The sequence below is a fragment of the Thrips palmi genome, unplaced genomic scaffold (genome assembly GCF_012932325.1).
Source record: "Thrips palmi isolate BJ-2018 unplaced genomic scaffold, TpBJ-2018v1 HiC_scaffold_6, whole genome shotgun sequence".
Classification (NCBI taxonomy): Eukaryota; Metazoa; Arthropoda; class Insecta; order Thysanoptera; family Thripidae; genus Thrips; species Thrips palmi.
Genome location: NW_023144633.1, coordinates 1,879,727 through 1,899,938, shown reverse-complemented (window position 1 = coordinate 1,899,938; position 20,212 = coordinate 1,879,727). Strand labels below are relative to the sequence as shown.

Here is a 20,212-nt window from a genome sequence, read left to right as displayed (position 1 = left end):
TGCGTATAATAAATAGTATGTAAAGAAGTTGGGTAAGAAGAGTACGATGAAATACATAGAAAACAATATGAAGCGTAAAGGTACAAAAATTTGAACAATATGATTTCATAGAGAGCATTAAAACAATTATTTCAACACCTTCTTGTAAGAAAAAAGTCTTGGAAGCTGCTGTCAAAACAAAATCATGATATGTAGGGTCTAGACTCCCCAGAATACGTCATCATAAAGTTGATATACCTGGCTCCATAGGATGTAGACCACATTCTGAACTTCTGAGAATGTACAAAACAGTCCATTTTGTGCCATTTCAGGCCAAACTAGCGAACCCTCTCAATCCTTCCTGCTCCAAGTCACAAAGAAAGCAAGATATGACTCTGTTCACATCTCCTATTAACATTTTAACAGACATAGGTATGGAATAAGGAAGACTGTTAAAATCATCATCTTTGTTATGTCCATAATGGCTGCTGGTAGCGGCAAGCTACCCCAGAAATAAATATCACAAGGCACCACACAAAAAGATGCTTTCCCTCACGCGGTGGCTTGGAAACCACGTTGTATGGTGGCTGTTTCACAAGTACAGTTTATGACTAGAAAATTAATCTAGCTTTTCTCATCTTGGTGTAGAAAAAAGCAGACAAAAACAGTAACAACAACTAACTGAATGGCCGTTTATGCATTAAATCTTTTTTCAATTAACATATCAGTTTACTTTGCCTGCAGCATGACTTCTCCCAAACAGTCTACAGTTATTCTGCATTCATGAAAGAGTTTTATTCATCTAAACATTGAGGAGGATATATTTACCTTTGATGGGTAATCAAGCAGGATTTTTTCTCTAAATAGCAAAAGTAGGGTCCTTTCATAAGGCATACTTACTTAATTTACAACAGAATAGCCTCTGCATTATAATGTAATAATTTACAACAGAATAGCCTCTGCATTATAATGTAATCCAGTACAACTCTATCAAACAATTGGAACATCCAAAACACATCCACTCACACAGGCAACAGGTAAGAATACATTTTACGCAGCTCTGCACTAAAATAAACAACCACAAAAAAAACCTGTAAGTATATACAACATAGCATATATCATACATGTACAATCCGATTCAAGCCAGCTGCGCTTATTTAATGGTAGGTATGCCTTGATTCAGGGACTAGAATTATAAATAACAGCATACTTAACGTACTGATAGGATCAGGAGTTTGTGACAATACACGCTACTATGAACATCTCTAATTCTAATTCATTAAGCAGTTCGAAATTTCATTCTTGTAACTAGATTGAAGCACCACATAACAAAGACAAGCAGTTTTAAAGTAACAGCCAGTGTCAAAAACTGTTTTACTGATATGGATAGAGATCTTCAATGTGGGGTAGTTTGTATCTTTTCAAAGGTGGTGTTGGTAATTTGAGTATTTCGTTTTCATATTGCAATCTAGGATACAAAAAATAATTTAAAAAATTAAGTGTAAAGAAACATGTGAGCTAAACAAACAAAAAAAACGTAACCAGAGCAATAAATATAGGATAAAATAATAAAATTAATATCATAGTACAATAAAACATTAAGATCTCATAGAACTATAAATATAAATATCTCAGGAATGAAAACTGTAACATTCTCTCTGTTGGATGAATACTGAATGAAATGGTAACTTAACACAGAAATATCTTGTATCCTGCTTTTCAAATGAGTTCTCCCTCAGAGAACAACAAAACTTGCAGGAAGCACAACATGACGACAAGGACAAACTATGGGAAGATACAGGGAAAACCCAGAACATGAACTAAGACTATGGAAGGTAGTAAATTTTCCGCACCAACAGCAAATCAAATGCTATTCTTTTCATGCCAATGGATAAATAAATTATATGACAGTAAAACATTAACAACACAGTAACAAAAAGAGAAAAAAAAGAAAAGAAATATAGCCCATTAAAATTATGATCTAATGGTAAAATGCCTTTCATTCATATAGCCAGAATTTTTTGTTCTGAAAATCAGCAGTGAGAAACTCCCAAGAAATAGAAAAGAATTTTGCCTGCAATGTGATTCACTAAAGCCAAATTCACAATTTATCACTACACAGGCAAAAACGAGCATCACATGCCCTCACGGAAAAAATGTACAAAGTACCATAGGAGAAATAATGGTACCAGAAGGTCCTGAGGAGTTCTCCCTACTAAAGACAGAGAGATCATACTGTCGGTGCTTTTTTTTTCTCATGGTGTCCATAAATAAAGCCTACAGAATGCATTATACAAGAATAAAACCACATAAAGCTTATATTATAATACATAGCAATGTTTGAACAAACATAAAGAGACTTTTGTGCTTTGACTAACAATAGCAACAGCTCACTCACATTAAAACTCATAGTGAAAAGCGTACAATATTTTATGATTGGCTCCTCTTAACAAGGACCTAACATGTTGAAAGTTAACTCCCTGCTATGGAATTGTACACATGACTAGAATAGGCTGAGGCTTACCACCATGACATATTGCCAACACAACAGAAATTATTTCTGAAACTAGGAATAGGTCTAGGCATTAGACTCCTTAAGGTTGTCAAAGTATTCCATTATTTGGTCATAGTCCATGTTGAGGTCGTCGAGACCGAGCAACTCCTCCCGTACCCTTTGCACCTCACCCTCATCTTCATCGTCATCTTCCTCATCTTCCTCTTCCGTCGACGAGAACATAGGGTTCCCAACAATGTTGGCCCTCTTCACTTCAGCACTCACTCCCTGAAGCTGAGATGGACCGGGAGATGTTTCAGGAAACTCTACAAAAGTGGGATCTGGAAGATCGTCCTCTTCATCTTCCTCTTCTGTGGAGTGCCTCCCCTGGTCTTTTGGGCCGCCTTTATTGCATTGGTTGTTGATGTTATTGCGGTTGTGGTGGTGGTGGTGGTGTCGACGAGGCTGGATGGGCGCCGGCTCCTCGTCGTTCAGCTGAGGGATATTCCGGTGTGGTGGAACTGGAGGCTTGTAATCTGGATCCTCGACTGGAATAGGAGCTCGTCTCTCGGGCGATGAGCCATGCGCTGGAAGTGGCGGTGGAGGCGGAGTCCTGTTGGCAAAAGAGTTAGTCATTAAAGCGCGCTGCCCCGGACGGGCCAGGCCGTGCGATTCAACCGCTGGGACTCACAGTTTCCAGCTGTCGGCGTTGGCTTCTTGCGAGGCCTTGTGCGAGCGATGGTGGTGGTGCCGCTTCTCGCCGCGCCTGTCTCTGTCCTTGTCGCGCGCGCCGTGGCCGCCGTGGCCCTTGTCCTTGTCCTTCTTGCAGTAGGTGGCGCTGTCGATGCGGGGCGAGGCGACCGGCTCGGCGATCACCACCACTTCCGGCTTGCTCAGGCACTCCGCGATGGCCAGCTCCATCTCCTCGGTCACGTCGGAGGGGTCGGCGTAGTTGGGGTTGGTGGTGATGTTCATCACCTGCTGCAGCGGTAAAGGCGAGTCAGTACTTGGAGGGCGACTGGCACAGCCACCGCTGGCCCGCAGCCTCCTTACCGGGTTGTTGTTGATGTTGAGCGGCGGGCCGGAGCGCGCGCTGGAGTTGGTGGTGGGGGCCACGTGCTGCGGCGCGCCCACGCCGCGCTCCATGGTGGCCCTGCCCAGCCACACCCAGTCGTGCACGTTGGTGGTGGAGTCCCTGGGCTGGTGGCGCTTGAGCATCGACACGCCCATGCCCATGCCCATGCCCAGCCCCATGCCCGACATGCTGAGGCCCGGCGGCCCGCGGCCCAGCACCGAGCCCAGGCCCGCGCCGGGGATGCCGGGCTGGCCGGGCTGGCCCAGCGGCGCCATGGGGTCGAGCTGCTGAGGGCTGAACTTGGAGGCGTACACCACGCACGACACGACGAAGACGACGATGGCGAAGCAGAAGGCGGCCAGCAGCACGTACATGCCGATCTCCAGCGGCGTGGTGTGCATGTTGCCGTGGTGGCGCGCGCCCCCCGGCGCCGCGATCACCGCCGTGTGCCCGATGCCGCCCAGGATGCCGCCCAGGGAGCCGCCGCTGCTGCCCGACGAGTGGTGCTGGCGCGCCTGCACCGTGGGCTCGTGGTTGTTCTCGTCCTTGAGGGGGATGCCTGGGGAACAGAGCGCGTCGGTAAGCCTTTGGCTGGCGGGACTACGGGCAAGCCTTCTCGTCGGGCCGGTCGACCTACCGATGAGGATGTCGTGCAGGTCGGGGGCGAGGTCGCGACCGCCCTTCCTGTCCTTGCTGCTGGAGCCCGCCATGCCGCCGCCGTCGTTCTGCACGAACTCGGGCCGCTGCGCGACGTCGCTGGCGGCGAAGTTGACCTCCACCTGCGCCGTGGCCACGGCCAGCGGGACGTGGCTGCGAAACAGAATCGCCATCTTGGTTAACACGAACCTGCAAGCCCAGCTCGGCGCAGCGCCAGCTCGCCCTTCCCTTACCTGGTGATGGACTTGGGCTTGGAGCGGCGCATCACGGCGCGGCACACCTCGGAGGGCAGCAGCGTCACCTTGAGCAGGTCGCCGCGGCCCTGGCGCACGGCGATCACCCTGGGGTGCGGGGAGGCCATCATGGGCGCGAAGGCCACGATGTCGGGGGCCAGGCTCTCCACCATGAGGTGGTAGTCGGGCACGGCCACCTCCCGCAGCGGCGTGCGCGTGCCGTCCGAGAACTCGATGTCGATGTCCAGCAGCCCCTCCTGGTACTGCGCGGTGAGCTTGCGCGTGACGGAGGTCTCGGCCACGTAGCCGTTCTCCGTGGACGAGTCGGCCGTGATGGACAGCTGCAGCCCCGAGACGACGCGCACCAGCATGCGGCTCACGCTCACCTTGTCGGTCACGACGCGCACCTCCTTGGCGCCGATGACGCGGCCCGTGATGGGCGACAGCACCTGCACCTCGGTGCGGCCGCTGCTGCGGCCCTGCACCACGCGCCCGTACAGCGTGGCGATGCGGGGGTCGGACACGCGCATGTAGCCCTGCACCAGGTCCGTGACGAGCAGCAGGGTGCGCCGCGACACGAAGTAGCTCTCGCGCCCCGAGTCGTGGTCCTCGGCCTTGAAGCGCGCGTACACCTCCACGGGGCTCTGCTGGAAGCGCGCGCGGCACGCCGACTGCCGCTCGTGCTCCAGGCTGTTGTGCTGCAGCACGTCCTCCACCACCATGCCGGCGGCGGCCGCGGCGGCCGAGTGGTCCCAGCCGTCCACGTCATCGCCGTTGCCCGCGGACCGCTTCGACTTGGCCGGGCTGTAAGAAGGGGGGCGGTCAGAGCGGCTGCACTCGCCCGCACTGGGCCACACTCACTCCGCGTACTCACTTGGCGTCCTGGTCCGGCACGCGCCAGCCCTTGATCTGCGACAGGCGGTAGTCCTGCACGGCCACCTCGAGCGGGAACTGGGGCATCCAGACGGTGAAGCGCGCCATGCCCGTGTACGTGCCATACTTGACCTGCACCGTGCCGTTGCTGGAGCCGCGGATCTCGGAGCCGTCCACGTACACCGAGGTGCAGGACGACGACACCTGGGGCAAGCAATCTCGCGGTCAGCAGGTTTCACTTCCAAGTACACCGCACAGTGGGTTTGCCAGGCGACCGGTGCAGGCGGTCAAAATCCCGGACGCGTTTTGAGCTCCAGAGTCGCCAAATGGGACTCAAATCGAACGTGTGACCCCACCAATGGATTGCTCTCCGAACGAGGAATCCATTGGTGGGGTCACACGTTCGGTTCGAGTCCTGTTAAGCGACCCTGGAGCTCAAAAAGCGTCTAGAGTTTTGGCCGCCGACCTCTGTCTCTCTGTCTCTCACCTTGAGCACGCTGTCGTCCTCCGTCTTGCACGAGGACTGCAGCGTCACGTCGGCGACGCGGCCCGCCTGGCTCACGATGAACACCTTCATGGCCTGCGAGACCTGGCGGCCCGTCAGCACGGCCGTGTTCACCACCTGCCAGTTCTGCAAAACAAAAACAACAACAGAATGAGAATCACGGCCATCGTGACCCGCTCCCTTTGTGATGACTATCGTGCTGCGGCAGTGCCGGCGGTGCGGCGCATTCACTGCAGCGGGAAATGGCTATGCCACCACACTGCCAATGCAGCGGCAGCAGACCCGGGTTCGAATCCCGACCGCGGCCATCGGCAGCAACCCATTTTCGACGCTTTTTTCCCCTGAAACATTCTTTTGTCAGGCCGTAAAGCCTGCTCCACGGCCCCCGCGATATCTCGCGATATCTCGCCAGGCTGCCGGGCCTGCACACTGCAGCATGCACAACGCGCACAGCGACTGCAGACTGCAGCTGCTTACGGTGGGGGGCGCGGGGGGCGGGGCGGGAAGCACTCCGTTCGCTACAGATGTTACAGCGGAGCCGAGCCGAGCGAGGGCGAGCCCCGCCGCGCCCTGCTCCGGCCGCACCGCGCCGAGCCGAGCCGGCCCCTAATGAATGATACACGCCGGCCGCGGCCCGCGGAATGAATCATAATGGCGGAAAAATAACCCCGGCCGAAACACAGCACGCGGGCCGGGCCGGGCCGGGCCGGGCCGGGCCGGGCCGACTCGAGGCGGCCGCCTTTACGACTCGTTGCTCGGCAAGCGGGGCGGCGTGGGCGGTCGCGGTGGGGCCCGTGGGGCCGCGGCCGGGGCGCCAGGGTGGCCGTGCTCGGCCGTGCGCGGTGCTGCCCCCTCCCCACCCCTCCCCCACCCCCTCTAACGCGGAAATAAAAGAGGAAACGACCCCCAGATTTGAGGGTGTTCAACTGTTCCAGTCTGTTCCAGCCATCTCGAAGCCCGGTCACGCCTCCCCCTCCCCCTCCCCCCGCCACGCCGCGGGATCACACCGCCGCCACATGCCCGGGCAGTAAAGTGAGCAAAGCCGCCCGCGCCACGACACCAGAAAAAATATAAACGGATGGGAAAATAAGAAATGGAAACAACCGGCGCGCAGCCGCAGCGCCTTGCCGGCGCAGAGCGCCTGCGAATCGGCAGGTAGGCAAGCCCGTGGCACGCGCGTGGAGCGGCCTGCCTACCGCCGTCTCGGCGGGCGCGGAGGCGAGGGGGAGGCGAGGCGGGGGCAGCGCGAGCACTCTCACGTCGCACGGCTCATTGCTCGGCCGGGCTTGACTCACTCGTCGGCAAGTCAAGACCACAATACCAGCGGCGGCGGCGGGGAGGGGGCGGGGGTGTTAGAGGGCTCAAAGAGCTTCCGATGAGCGCGCCGCCGAGAGGGGGTTCAACGCGAAGCAGGGCGCCGTTGAGGACACAAACCACACCCAGGGGGGAGGGGAGGGGGAAAGATGTGAAAAGTGGGGGGGAGGGAGGTTGCCTGGGCATTGTCTCGAGGCGGGATGAATGCCTGGGATCGTCAAAGCAGAGGCGTCCTGTGAATAGGCGAGTAGAGACGTATTCACACTCCACTCGAGCGGGTTGGCTGGCGCGGGACTTGGGGCTCGGCGCGGCGCGGCTGGCGGCGGAGGACAGTTTGAGAGTTTAGCGGCTCGGCGTCGTGATACTGACGGCGCCATGTGGCATCGCCATTCCGCGGGGACGGCATGAGGCGAGGCATGAGGCGAGGCATGAGGCGAGGCATGAGGGACGCCACGCCTAGGCGCGCCGGAGGGAAGGGAGGCGCGGCGGCATAAAGCTGCGTTTATTCGCAGGAGAGAGCGAGCGTCGCGACGAAATTCACCCGGCGCCGCGAATTTCGAGTTCCAGTCGGACTGGTTGGTTCACGTACTCGGCAACCGCAGCCCAGGGCATGGCGGCGGAGCGCGGCATTCAGTCCAAAAAGAAGCAGAACAAGAGCGGGGGGGGGGAGTCCAGCGGGTGCCAAATGCAATGCGCATACTTTGACTGCCGCCGCAGGAATGCCATGGGAGGGGCGGAGGGGAGGGGAGGGGCGGAGGGGAGGGGAGGGGCGGAGGGGAGGGGAGGGGAGGGGGGGAGGGCTCGGAGGCGGGAAATGCACTCATCCCTCCAGTCACTTTTTAATAGCGCCTGATATTGGTTTCTCCCGTCTATTCCGGCCGTCCCCGCCCCCTCCATGCACCGCATCCGATTGCCCAGCCCAGCCGCACCAAAGCGAAGGGGGTGGGGGGCAGAGGATTTTTATCTACCACAGAGGACCCTCCCGCGCAGTTGCGGCGGCACCCGGCCAGAGACAAGGAACGAATAAAAATAAAGAACGGAACAAGTAGGGGCGGGAATAACTCGGAAAATACGAGGGCGTGGAGAGATTGAAAAGGGCGGCAAGGCGCGGGGAAAACTGCAACAAATGGACGGGCGTCAGAGAGGGGAGGGAGAAAGAGAGAGGAGAAGGAGAGTGGGAAGGCGGCGCAGGGCAGCCAAGAGGGCCCTGGCGGCCTGTGCGATTAATCGAATAATTGACTATAATTGTCGATTATTAATTTAATTGTCAATGAATTCCAAAGACCCGATTCGATTAATGTGAATCGACACAGATTCAATTAATTGATCATCGATTAATACCGATTTCTTACCCTTTTTGAGTTTATCAGAAGGATCCTGTTTGTCGCTGAAACATGGATTTTATGCATTTTTGCTATCTGTACAGCTTTTAAGTGCACAATTTTGTAATGTCTTTGTCACTTCCATCGAAAAATCTCTTAAGTTTTTCAAATTGACACTAGAAAACAAATCAATTAATCGACTGAATCCAATTAATCGATCGACATTCCAATTTTCGATTTTGAATCATCGAATTGAGTAAAATTTCGATTATTTCGGTAATTGATCAATTACGATTATTTTTAGTAATCGCACAGGCCTACCCTGGCCTGCACGCCAAGGGCAGGAGGTCCCGGGTGGCGCGCAGGGCGGCGCAGGCCGGCCTTACCGATGATAACGTTTGCCCCTTTCCAATTTTCCGTCTGAGATCAACTCGGCAATCCCCGGCCCTGCTGCCAAGTCCTGCCCCCGCCCCGCCGCCCCGCTGCCCCGGACCAACGACCGCCATCAGGTGAAAGACTCTAGCCCTCTCTCTCTCGTTCAATAACAACATGGCGGCCACCTTGGCGGCGGCGACGACGCCGGTAGGCCCCGGGGCCGGGAGAGGAAGGCGGTTCCGGTGGCCGTCCACGTCGACGTGTCCTGGACGCCAGCTCGGCACGGCTCGGCCGCAGCGCGCCCTCACTGCAAAACAGTGGCGGCCGGTCTGCGGAGTCCGAGACGACGCTGCGACACGACGGCGATGCTATCAGTGTCGCGGCGAGGGAGGACGAATTGGCGGCGCGGCCAGCACGCCAGCACGGTCGCTTGACTCCGGAGAGACGGCCGCCCACCGACAGAATGGACAAAACGGACGAAATATGGCGGGGGGGTCGTATCAGGTCGAAAATGAGAAAGTGATGTGCTTGTGCCGATTGGAATCTGGCCGGCCGGGGTCCGGGGCTGGCTGACCACTCTCCCGGCGCGGTCTGGCCAGTCCGGCGGCACGGATCGGGCCGGAATCGGCCCCGGCCGCCCCGGCCGCGCGCGAAGGGAGAGGGGAGAGAGATGGGGAGGGCGAGTCCGCAGTAAAACTTTCAAAACCTTCAAGAGAGAAAAAAAGTTGGGGCGAGATGCTCCCCCGGCGCCGCGCGGTGCCGCCACCCGGACCCCCGCCCTGCCTCGCCCTGCCTCGCCTTCTTGCCGAGGTGTTTTAGAGTGCACGGGGCCATAAGTCTGTAGGAAGTAGTACGCAAGTGTGAAGTTCCATCTTTCTCCCGCCCCCTCCCCCGCGGCCCGCGGCCGCACAGCGCCTGGCTTCCCCACCCCACCCGTTACTTCTATCCGGCGCGATCTGACAACCCTTCGCCGAAAAAGGGGGCGGGGCCGTTCACCGTTACCGACATGGTCACCGTCACCATCATGGCGGTGATGATCATGGGCAGCGGCAGCACCGCGAGGGACGCCGCCGTCGTGGGCCGCGCGTGTCCATCCATCGTCCAGGGTCCCCCCCCCCCACGACAAAAGGTCGTGTCATTTTTCCGAGCACGTCTGCCGACTGCCCTGGCGGGCTTTGAAGAAGGGTCATCTGGGAATGAGTTTCTCGACGGCTGGGAGGCGAAGCGGGGACGGGGGCGGGGCAGGCGAAAAGGAGGGGGGAGGTCAGGACTGTGGGCTGGGCGGGGACCGGCTTCATATCAAGCTGACCCATATTTATTTTGAAAAACAATTTTTTTGGAAGTTATGTGAATAGAAAAAAGCTTTTCTTCCGAGATGAAAACCGGCGTGGCAGCGATAAAAACAAATGGAACGCTGCTGCCGCCAGTACGCAGCGCCTGATTGGATTGGCCGGGGCGGCCGGGGCTTGGCGGCGCCGGGATTGGCGTGGACGCGCGTCAAAGTTGGAGGCTCGGAGGCGCCCAGCCCGACGGCCCGACGCACGAGGAGTCGCGGAGTGACGCTGACGTGAGCCGCGTCGTCGTCGCGTCGCTCGGCTTCTCGAGACGGCCGCCCCCCCCCCCTCCTCTCTCAAGGCAGTCTAATGCGACTAAGCAGGGCGCGCTGCGCTGCCGCTAGCTGCCGCGCTGCGAGGAGGTCCTCATGGTGTCGTTAACAAAGTTAAAACTCGCGCGCAGTCCTGGCGGCGCTGGCGCAGTGTGACTGCGGGACTTGCAGGTACTCTCCTTGCGGCTTGCGGCCCCGGGGCGGTGCCGGGGCTGGTGCCGGGGCTGGTGCCTGCGCTGGCGTGCTGGCGCATTGGCCTAGTGCTACAGCTGCTGCGGCACCGCCTCGGCTACGAGCCAGGCGCCGCACCGCGCCGCGCCCCGGGCCAATGGGCCAAGTTACGTTCTCTGGACGTTAGCACGCCCCGGCCCGCGACCCGGAGACGTGACTCCGGACAGGCATTACGCCCGTTTTGACGAGGGACTGTCCATAAACGGCACGCCTAGTGCGGCGACGTACCTTGCTGATGGGCAGCACGGCCTGGATGTCGTCCTTCTGCACCTGGAAGCGCGCCACCAGCTTGCGGCGCGTCTCCTCGACCAGCTCGCCGTGCACCTGGTGGCGCTCGCCGTGGTGGGCGTGGTGGCCCTGGTGGTGGTGGCCCTGGTGCGGCTGGTGGCCCTGGTGGCCCTGGTGGCCTTGGTGGTGGTGGCCGTGGTGCGTGGACCGCGGCGCCCGCGAGCGCGCGACCGCACCGCCGGCCGCGCCACCCATGGCCGCCACGCCGTCAGCCTGCGGCAGCTCCGTGTCCTCGACGGCGTGCTCGGCGTCCGCCGGGTCCGCGTCAGGCATCTCAGGCACCTCCATGAGGTTCGGGCTGCCCTCCTGCTCCACGCCGTCCTGGATCTGCGAGCCGCCCTCCAGCACGTAGCGCACGCTCCACACGATGCGGGCGTCCTCCCACAGCTCGGTCGAGTCCTCGGCCACCTCCAGCAGCCAGGAGAACACCTCGGACACTCTGCAAAAGAAGGGCGCAAATGATTAGCTCAAGAGTGCAGAACAAGGGGGCCTGCATGGCCTGCATGGCGTCCTAATGAGAGAGCAGGGCGCAAGGGTTCCCTTGGGCCACTAAGGCCGGGGCAGCGCGGGCTTATAGGTTTTGGCAGTGTGACGCCGAATCCAAATCCAGCGGTCGTTCGAGCCTTTTGCCGCCTTTTCCCAGTGGGGCGGCGGGGGCGTGCATGGACAGCCGTCACGTCGCTCTCATTCAAAGTTGGAAGGTTGGCAAGGGCGGCATGCTCGCGGCCCGCCGGCCTGCGCTGGCTGCGCTGGGCTGGGGACCGGCCCGCCCAACTTTGAGTGGACGCGCGGGCAGGACGGGGAGGACCTGTCCCATCGCTGTCCGGGACTGTCCGGGACCTCCAGGAGCTGGACGACCCCCTGCCCGAGGCCAGCTGAGGCCCACTTCAGTCTCCAGTCTGACGCCCCCAGGCCCCGGGGGCGCAGCCTGTCCCCGGTACGGATGCAAATAGCTTCTCCAGGCACTCGCGCCACTGCTGCACGCTACACGCCGATGGGGTCTGGATGGCGGGGAGCAGGGCCAGCAGGGCCCCGCGGGGGAGCGGCACCCGGATCCGTCCCGCACATCCGCCGCGCCGCCCTACAAGGTGGTGCGCGCAATTTCTAGGAGATAACACAAGTTTCTTAATTCCCGCAGCGTGAGGGGCCTTCCTCCCAGACCACCCCACCCCGCCCCACCACGCCGGCTTAGCCGGGCCGGGCCGGGGCCCCGCGGTCTGGATATTGGTTCCATCGTCTCTGCAACTTTCCACTCCCGGGCTGCTCTTCTGCCCTCTTTTCGGGACCCCTCCTCCGTGCCGACGGCCGACACCTCGCAGACTCGCAGGGCCTGCGCGCCGACGATAGGGGCGGCCCGGGGGGGGGGGGGGGGAGCAAAGCCACAAGACAGGTACGAAGGGGAGGGTCATCGATTATGATTTGAGGACCGTTCTGCCACGTCGCGTTTTATAGCCGTGTTCGGGGAGCTTGGGATCCCCGTTCTCCGCGGTCAGCACCTCTTAGAACCCCCCGTCCGTGCCTCCACCGCACCGCAGAACGCCCTGTGGAACGCCCTGTGGAACGCCCTCTGGAACGCCCTGTGGGGCATCCTCCGGAACGGCGCGGCAGACGCCCGTGCCCGGTGCACGGGGAGCCGAAACAGCAATTCGCCATCTCCCCGCGCCGCCCCGCCTCGGCGAGTGGAGGGAAAACGCTGGGGGCGGCGGGGCCCTCTGCGGGGCCCTCGGCCGGGCCCTCTGCGGGGCATATGGGCCAGGATTTATCTCGGGGAGGGAGTCTCGCGCCGCCACGCCGCCGCCAGGGGCGCCACGTCCGCGAGAGGCTGCCGAGGCCGCCGAGGCCGCCGAGGCCGCCGAGGCGTGAGGTGCGGACCTGGCTGCGGACCCGCCTCGCGGCAATCAAGTTATGTAAAAATAAAAATAATAATGAAAGCAAGACGCCGGGAGCGGCGGAGCGAAGCGGCGCCCGGCCGCGCATACCAAACCGGGCTTCAGAAACGCCTCGCTACTTCCCTGTCGATAAACAGGGAGCGACCTGTTTTACCGACACTTCCATCCCAGTGTCACAGCCTTTGTCCCGGAGGGGGTTGCTGTCTGCTGCCGTCCTCGATTCGAAATGATTTCACGCCGGGAAAAAAAAGGCCTCAATTTTGGCGGGGTGTAGGGTGGGCTCTGCGGAGCGCTGCGAAGGCGTTCTGGTTGTGACATTGCAAGTGATGGCGCGTTGCCGCTCACCTGCTGGGGGCTGTGCCTCTGTGTGTGTGTGTGTGGGGGGGATACAAGCACTGTCTACTTGACACGCACTCTGCGGCGCACCGTCCCGCGGGCACACTCTGTCGCTGGCAGCCTCGCGCTTTTTTACCGGCGTCATTTTGATGGAGCGGCCTGTCGCGGGCAGACGGACGGACAGACAGGCGGGCTGAGTGTTTTTTGGAGGCCCGTATGTGCGGCTCATTACGCTGTAAGCGACAACAACAACAACAGCGCCGTGGTTGGCGTGATTTGCCGCGGTGTTACGTGATTCGTGCACGGCCATAACACCGTGGACTTGCCGCGGGTAGCCGGGCTCGGCTCGGATTGAGTCGGGAAAGTCAGTTAAACTCATCAGGAAGTTGGGCCGGCTAGGCCAGCCAGAGGCAAGGGCACGGGGCAGTCTGGGCAGGGCAGGGCCAGTCTGGACCGGCCTGGGCAAACCCCGGGTCTAGGCTAGGTCGGGCTGGACGGTGGCGGTCTGGCGGAGTCAAGGTGGGGCTTGCGTTAATTGAGTTGCTGGCTGCCAGCTCGGCTGGCCGGCCGGCGCTGCCGAGCCAAGCCAAGCGCACCCCGGGGCGGCCCGCTCGGGAAGCACAACAAAATACAAAATGGAGCCGCGCTGGGAGGGATGACGCGACGCGACGCGTCTGGCGGGGATCGGCGGCGGGGAGGATCAGTGAGCCTGTGGGACAGCCTGGGGCCGACGGACGGCTTCACCAACCAAACAACAACCGAAAACCCGAGGGAAAGAGACTCGTTTCCTCTCATTTTATTGATTTTCAGGACGGGATGTTGAAGCCCTCCACTCCGCTGCCTTTGGATGCCTCGCCCTACATACGCGGCGAAGCGCCCGGCCCTGCGCGGCCACTCCGGGAGTGAAACACGATAATACGAGGTGCATTACCCAATCTCTCCGGCTTATTCCACGGCCCGGACCAGAAGAAGACCCCCTGGAGCACCAAGGAGAAGAAGGAGTGGGAGAGGGAAGCACCCAAAGCGGAAGCGTTCCCGCGGCCAGCGCGCCCAGCGCAGAGGTCACAATCACGAAAGTTAGCCGCCGACAGAGTCGCAATCAAAATGGAATAAAGCCGATTAATTAGACCGCCTTTATTAAATCAGGAAGGGGACTCGACTCAGCCGCGAGGAAGAGGAGGAGGAGGCGGGCGGGGGCGTTGATGCGTTGGTAACGACCTCCCAGCCGCCGCCATCGAGTCCAGGGTCCAGGAGGACGTCGGTGGCTCCGGGGCCCGGCTCGCTGGCTGCAGCCAGGGCGCTCTCCAGCTCGCCACTTACTAATCAATACTAGGAGCCTAGCCCGGCAGAGCGGCCCGGCAGAGCGGCCCGGCACCGCCTAGGGTGCTGCCACGGCCCCGCCATGCCCCGCCATGCCCCGCCATGCCCCGCCATGCCCCGCCATGCCCCGCCATGCCCCGCCATGCCCCGCCATGCCCCGCCATGCCTTAGCACCGAACGAACGGGAGAAGAAGGACCTCAACAGGACCTACGGGGACCTACCGGGCCGGGCCCCGTGGGGCCGCGCGCGCGGCGGGAGAGATAGAGAGCGACAGAGAAGGAGAGAGACAGGGAGGGGATCTTGACACAAGCCGCCTAACGAGAGGAGAGTCCTTCCGCCGTATTGTTGACTCGATCCACAGGCGGGGCTGCCTGCCACGCCAGTCCCGCCCGGACGGACGGGCTGCCAGACGCGTCCATTCCGTCATTATTTCCCTTTCATTTCCGCCGCATATATTTATTCGCGGCCAGGGAGAGACAGAGAGGGAGAGGGAGAGACAGAGAGGGAGAGAGCGCCTGCGGACCGCGGCTCGGCTGTACCGCCGCGCACCGTGGTGGGGCGCGCGGCCTACCCTGGCAGGCGCTTGGCTGAGTGGGCTGGCAGCGCGGATGGGGGGCGGGGCCGGGGAGGGGCGCGGCTCTTAAAAGGGTGTCTGATGCAATGAGCGGGAGGATGACAACCTCTGCCTGCGCGTGAGTGTGAGTGAGTGAGAGAGAGAGAGAGAGAGAGAGAGAGAGAGTGGAAACAAGATGAAGGAATAAGAGGATGGCTGTGCTGCGCTCCTCGCTCCGCGAGGTTGCTGAGGCTCATTTCGAGATTCCGCGAAGCCGAGCGGCAGCGCGTTGAAGCGAGCCTCGCGAAACGCTGAGACGCCCCACCACTCCGCGCCCCCCGCCAAGTCACTAGTCAAAGCACTCGGGTTTAAGATGTCTTTTGAACAAGAGCAGACCCGTTATGAATATCCCTGGAGCCCAGCGTAAAAACGTGGCCACTTACCCAGGCAGGGTCCTCTTGGGGTCGATGGGGTCGTCCTGGTAGTGCACTTCGGTGGTGCCCTCGGGCAGGCGGCGCAGCGCCGTCACGGTGGCCACGGTGTGCTTGGGGTTGATGTCCACGCTCACGCACCACTCGTCCGAGCTGGCCTCCGCGCCCAGGATCCGCAGCCCCGGCCTCGCGCGCGCCCTGCAAAAACCGTCACCACACTGTTAAGGAAGATCATCAGGACACTGTAAGGAGACATGGGCAGAGTCACAGCACCGATGCCAGGTTAGCATCCCAGGGACGCTGTTGCTGTTTTACCCCGGCGGTGCCGGGCGACGGGGACCACTGCGTAGCCATGCGTTGCTCACTCGTTGCAGGAATGTGTTTGCAGTGGTGTTTGACTCGGCCGGGATAGCGCGACGCAGTAGAGGGGGGGGGGAGAGACCACACGGGCCCGCTCCACAAACACATAGTGTATGTTGACGGCCTAGTTTACGGACGTGGGCACACCGAGGCCCGCTGCGGAGCCGCCATAGGCTGCCCCCCCCTCACCTGGCGGCCCGCCCCTCTCATCTGTCTGCCCGCAGGCCGCAGGCCCCATCATGGCACCGCACGCCAGGCCAGGCCGGGCACGCAAAAAGGGAGCGAAAAAGCGCGCGAAAAAAGCGCAGCAGCGCGTTCCTCTCGCCTCTGCCGCGTTCCTGGCGGCGCTCTGCTGGCCCGGCCGGCCCGGCGCGCCCCACCCCAACGAGGCTGCCGTCGTGGCGGCGACGTGGCGACGGCGCCAAGGCCGGGCAATTTGTCCGGCCGATATTTTTGGCCGGTCCGATGGCCCCACGCCGCGATGGCCGGATGGCCGGATGGCCCCGTAACGATGATTGGACACGGACGCCGCCCGCATACCGCCCGCCGTACCGCCCGCCGCGCCACCCGGCGTCCCGGGGAAGAATTTTAAAATAAGCCAATAATCGGGAAGCCGAGGCTGCCGAGGCTGCCGGGGCCGGAGGCGGGCGAGGCCGCGGGACCGCGTCCAGGTGGCGCTGCTCCGCTGTTGGCCGTCGCCGTGGTCCCCGTGGTCCCCGTCCGCCAGGTGCCAATTCCGGGAACGAGGATCGCGGCGCCTCCCTGCGGCCCGACTTGCCGCCCCCTCCCCTCCCTCGGCGAAATAATCTTTTCTTTCTAACTTGGAGACCAGTCATCCCCGGCCCCTCCGCGACGCCAAGTCGCGCCCGAGGTGGGGTGCCACAGTGGGCCAGAAGACCGGTGGAGGCGCACAAAACTCCAGACGCGTTTCGAGCTCCAGCGTCGCTAAATGGGACTCGAACCGAACGTGTGACCCCACCAACGATCCCTCGTTCAGAGAGCAATCCATTGGTGGGGTCACACGTTCGGTTCGAGTCCCATTTACCGACTCTGGAGCTCAAAACGCGTCCGGGATTTTGGCCGCCTCCACCGGTCTTCTGGCCCACTGTGTGGGTCTGGCAGTGGGACGCGATAATCTTAGCCGCCAGCTATGGGTCGTGAGCCAGGGGGGTTGAGAAGCGCTGCCTCTGCGTGAGGGCGTGCGCGGCGGGGAGGCTGGAAGAGGCCCCTAGGCGCCGTCCGTGCGTCCGTGGTCCGCGCAGCAGAGACAGAATGAAGTATTTGCAGTGGGCCGGGGCCGGGGGGCGTGGCGGGGAGCGGCCCGCGCAGCGTGCAGCCTCGCTAGCTCTAATCAGTAAATAAAATATTTTGTTTCAATTAGTGGAGGCAAACACTGCACGGCCGGCCGGCTCGGCCCCAACACACAGCGCGGTGTATCAAGTCCTGCACACGCGGCAGGGCGGGGCAGGGCGGGGCGGGGCGGGGCAGCCAATCTCACGAGTAAGGCTCTTGTAGCGGCGCCACGGCGCGCCACGGCGGCCCAGCCCTGCTCTGCTGGACAAAGAGGGAAGCTGGGCTGCCTTTCGTCCCTTCCATCACAATGCCGGCCAGCACGGCCTCGCCATGGCCTCCTCGCCACCGGCAAAGGCTTTGGGCCTCCGGGCGCGTCCGCCCATCCCCGATGGAAAATCTAAACTGCCAGGAAATTTGGCATCACGTCCCGCAAAGTCGATGCATGCGGTGTATCCCCCTTTGACATTCTTTTCATGCTTGAAACGCTGCGAAACGAAACAAAAAGTTTCAAAAAAAAAGCGCGCTGCCGGGTATCGAACCCGCGACTTACTTGACGATGAGCACGGCGACGCGCGGCTGGAGGGGCCTGGGCTGCAGGAAGACGGGCAGGTGCATCCTGGACAGCGGGTAGAGCGGCGCGTGCGGCAGCAGGATGGTGAGGCGCTCGTCGGCGCGCAACTCGCGGTAGGCGGACTTGGCGGGCACCAGGGTGGCGGTGCCGAGCGGGGTCACGGGCTGGATCTGCACCCGCGGCACGCAGCCGGGCTCCGAGCCGCGCGGCTCCAGCACCGAGTGGGCCAGCTGCACGACGCGCGGCGGCGCCTTGCGCGGCGGCGACTTGCCCAGGCCCACGGCGCCGAGGCCGCCGGTGGCGCCCGCGCCCGCCGTCGTCTGCGCGGCCGCGTCGCCGAGCCCCGCTGCGCCCTCGGAGGACTGCCCGGCGGCGGCCGTCAGCTCCTCGGTCGGCGGCAGTGGAGGCAGCGGCGGCCACCAGGTGTGCGGGATGGTCACCTGCAAGCACGCCGACGACGGTCAAGGTCACGGCGCAGGGGGCGGAAGGCAAAACAACGACGCACAGTGGGCCAAGACCGGTGGAGGCGGCCAAACCTCCAGACGCGTTTTGAGCTCCAGAGTCGCCACAGGACTCGAACCGAGCGTGTGACCCCACCGATGGATTCCTCGTTCGGAGAGCAATCCATTGGTGGGGTCACACGTTCGGTTCGAGTCCCATTCAGCGACTCTGGAGCTCAAAACGCGTCTGGAGTTTCGGCCGCCTCCACCGGTCTTCTGGCAAATCCACCGTGCGACGGCGCGGACACTCACCTGCGCCAGGCACACGCCGTCCTCGCCGTCGGGGCTGCAGGCCGCGGTGAGCGGCGCCTTGCCGGGCACGCTCACGTGCAGCACGATGCAGACGCGCTGCTGGCGCGCGGCGTGCTGCTGCCTTGCCGCCGGCTCGCCGCCCGTGTGGAACAGCACGCGCAGCACGGGCTGGTCGCGGGCCACGTCGGCACGCACCATGTGCGCCGACATGTCCAGGTGGCGGGCCACGCCCAGCTGGGAGATGTTCAGCGGCGTGTCCTGCGGAGACGGCAGTACAGTGTTATGCAAAGCAGGGACTTCAATTGACTACAATTTCAATATGTTAAGCTACTATTGAATTCCCAATATCACTACCACTCGCGAACACGTGGGGGGCTATCCTTATTGGCAGCAGAGCGCACGTTCGCGGGTTCGATTCACGAGCGTTTCCGTTCAAGACTTTTTAATATCCCGCCGGAAAGCACCCGGATTCCGATCAGCCAGAGAGGAAAGCCGGGTGGAGAGCCTTCGCTCTCCGAATGCCTCTCGAAACCTCTCGGCCTCATTACTGCGATTAACAACGGCATGGCCTCTCTCTCTCTCTCTCTCTCTCTCTCTCTCTCTCTCCTCTCTCTCTCTCTCTCTCTCTCTCTCTCTCTCTCTCTCGCTCTCTCTCTCTCTCTCGCTCTCTCTCTCTCTCTCTCTCTCGACCTCGCTGGATCCTAAGCTCGTGCTGAATGCGGGGCGCAGTCTAATAAGCTTTCCTTGTGCCTCTGCAGCTCTGTGCGACGTAGATCATTTTGCCGGATCGCGCGGCCTCGGCCACGGCCTCGGTCATGGCGCCGGCGGCCAGGACGCGGTGTGCTGAGCGGCACGGTACGGGTAAGGGCGTATCATTACCCCGGTCAGGCCCGGAAGGGAAGGAAATCCCCACCTCAGACCTCTCCCTCTCTGGGCGCCTGCCTCAGCGCGTTGGCCTCGGCGCCGCCGCAAGCCAGCCCAGGCCAGAGCCGGACTCTCGAAAAAGCGGAACATTAGAACAAGTTTAATTATGGAAAACGCCAGCGCCACCGCCCGGCCCCTCCGGCCGCCGGCACCGCCAGCTCGGTCTGTGCGTCTCGCCGGTCTGGCTGCGCTGCCTGCTCGGCCAGGGCCGCGGCCTCGGCCTCAGCCACCCGAGGAAGGGCCGAGACATTCATCAGAGACAGACTCCGGCTGCGGTCGGGGCGGCGCGGGGCGTGTTTTCCGGGCCGAAGGCTTTAAAAAGAAATGTTTCCCCGTCAAAGGAGGTGCTCCTCGGCGAAGACCAGCGCGGCCAGCGCAGCTCGGCCGACAAATGGCTCTCCTCTCTCTCCTTGAGGCCTTCAGGTGTAGCGGTAGCGCCCGGCGGGTAGGCAGCCCGGTTGGAGGCCCGTTCGGCGGGACAGTCTAGCCGAGAACGCAAGGGGCTCTCCGCCACAACAAACTATTTCCACTTTCGGGTTTAATTTCCGGTGCAACGCAGACTCCACCGTTAAGATTTACAGCATGCAATGTTACAAACGTACCTGAGAGGGTCCGGGCAGCTGCTCCACGGGGTCGGGCACGATGTACCTCGCCGGCACGGTCTGCTTGGTGGAGAAGGGGCCGTAGGAGGCGCGCACCGACACGGGCTCGGCCGTCTGGAACACGGTGAAGCGGTCCACGGACAGCACCGAGCCGGCGCCGGTCGGCGCGCCCACGCCGAGCACCGCGTCGTCGCCGTCCTGGTCGCCGTCGCCGACGACGGAGGTGGT

At 61.0% G+C, this 20,212-nt stretch overlaps 1 protein-coding gene across 1 annotated transcript; it reads right to left on the bottom strand.

Moving 5' to 3' along the window:
* Positions 1-1,026: 1,026 nt before the first annotated feature.
* LOC117651964 (transmembrane protein 132E) lies at positions 1,027-20,176 on the bottom strand (the record flags this gene model as incomplete). Its single annotated transcript, XM_034396591.1, has 14 exons — positions 1,027-3,086; positions 3,165-3,454; positions 3,527-4,107; positions 4,186-4,358; positions 4,439-5,242; positions 5,313-5,515; positions 5,799-5,942; positions 10,893-11,048; positions 11,157-11,391; positions 15,495-15,680; positions 17,686-17,977; positions 18,107-18,146; positions 18,459-18,716; positions 19,985-20,176. Coding segments are annotated over 14 exons (4,083 nt in total), but the record flags the coding sequence as incomplete, so codon positions are not given.
* Between the last annotated feature and the right edge of the window lie 36 nt (positions 20,177-20,212).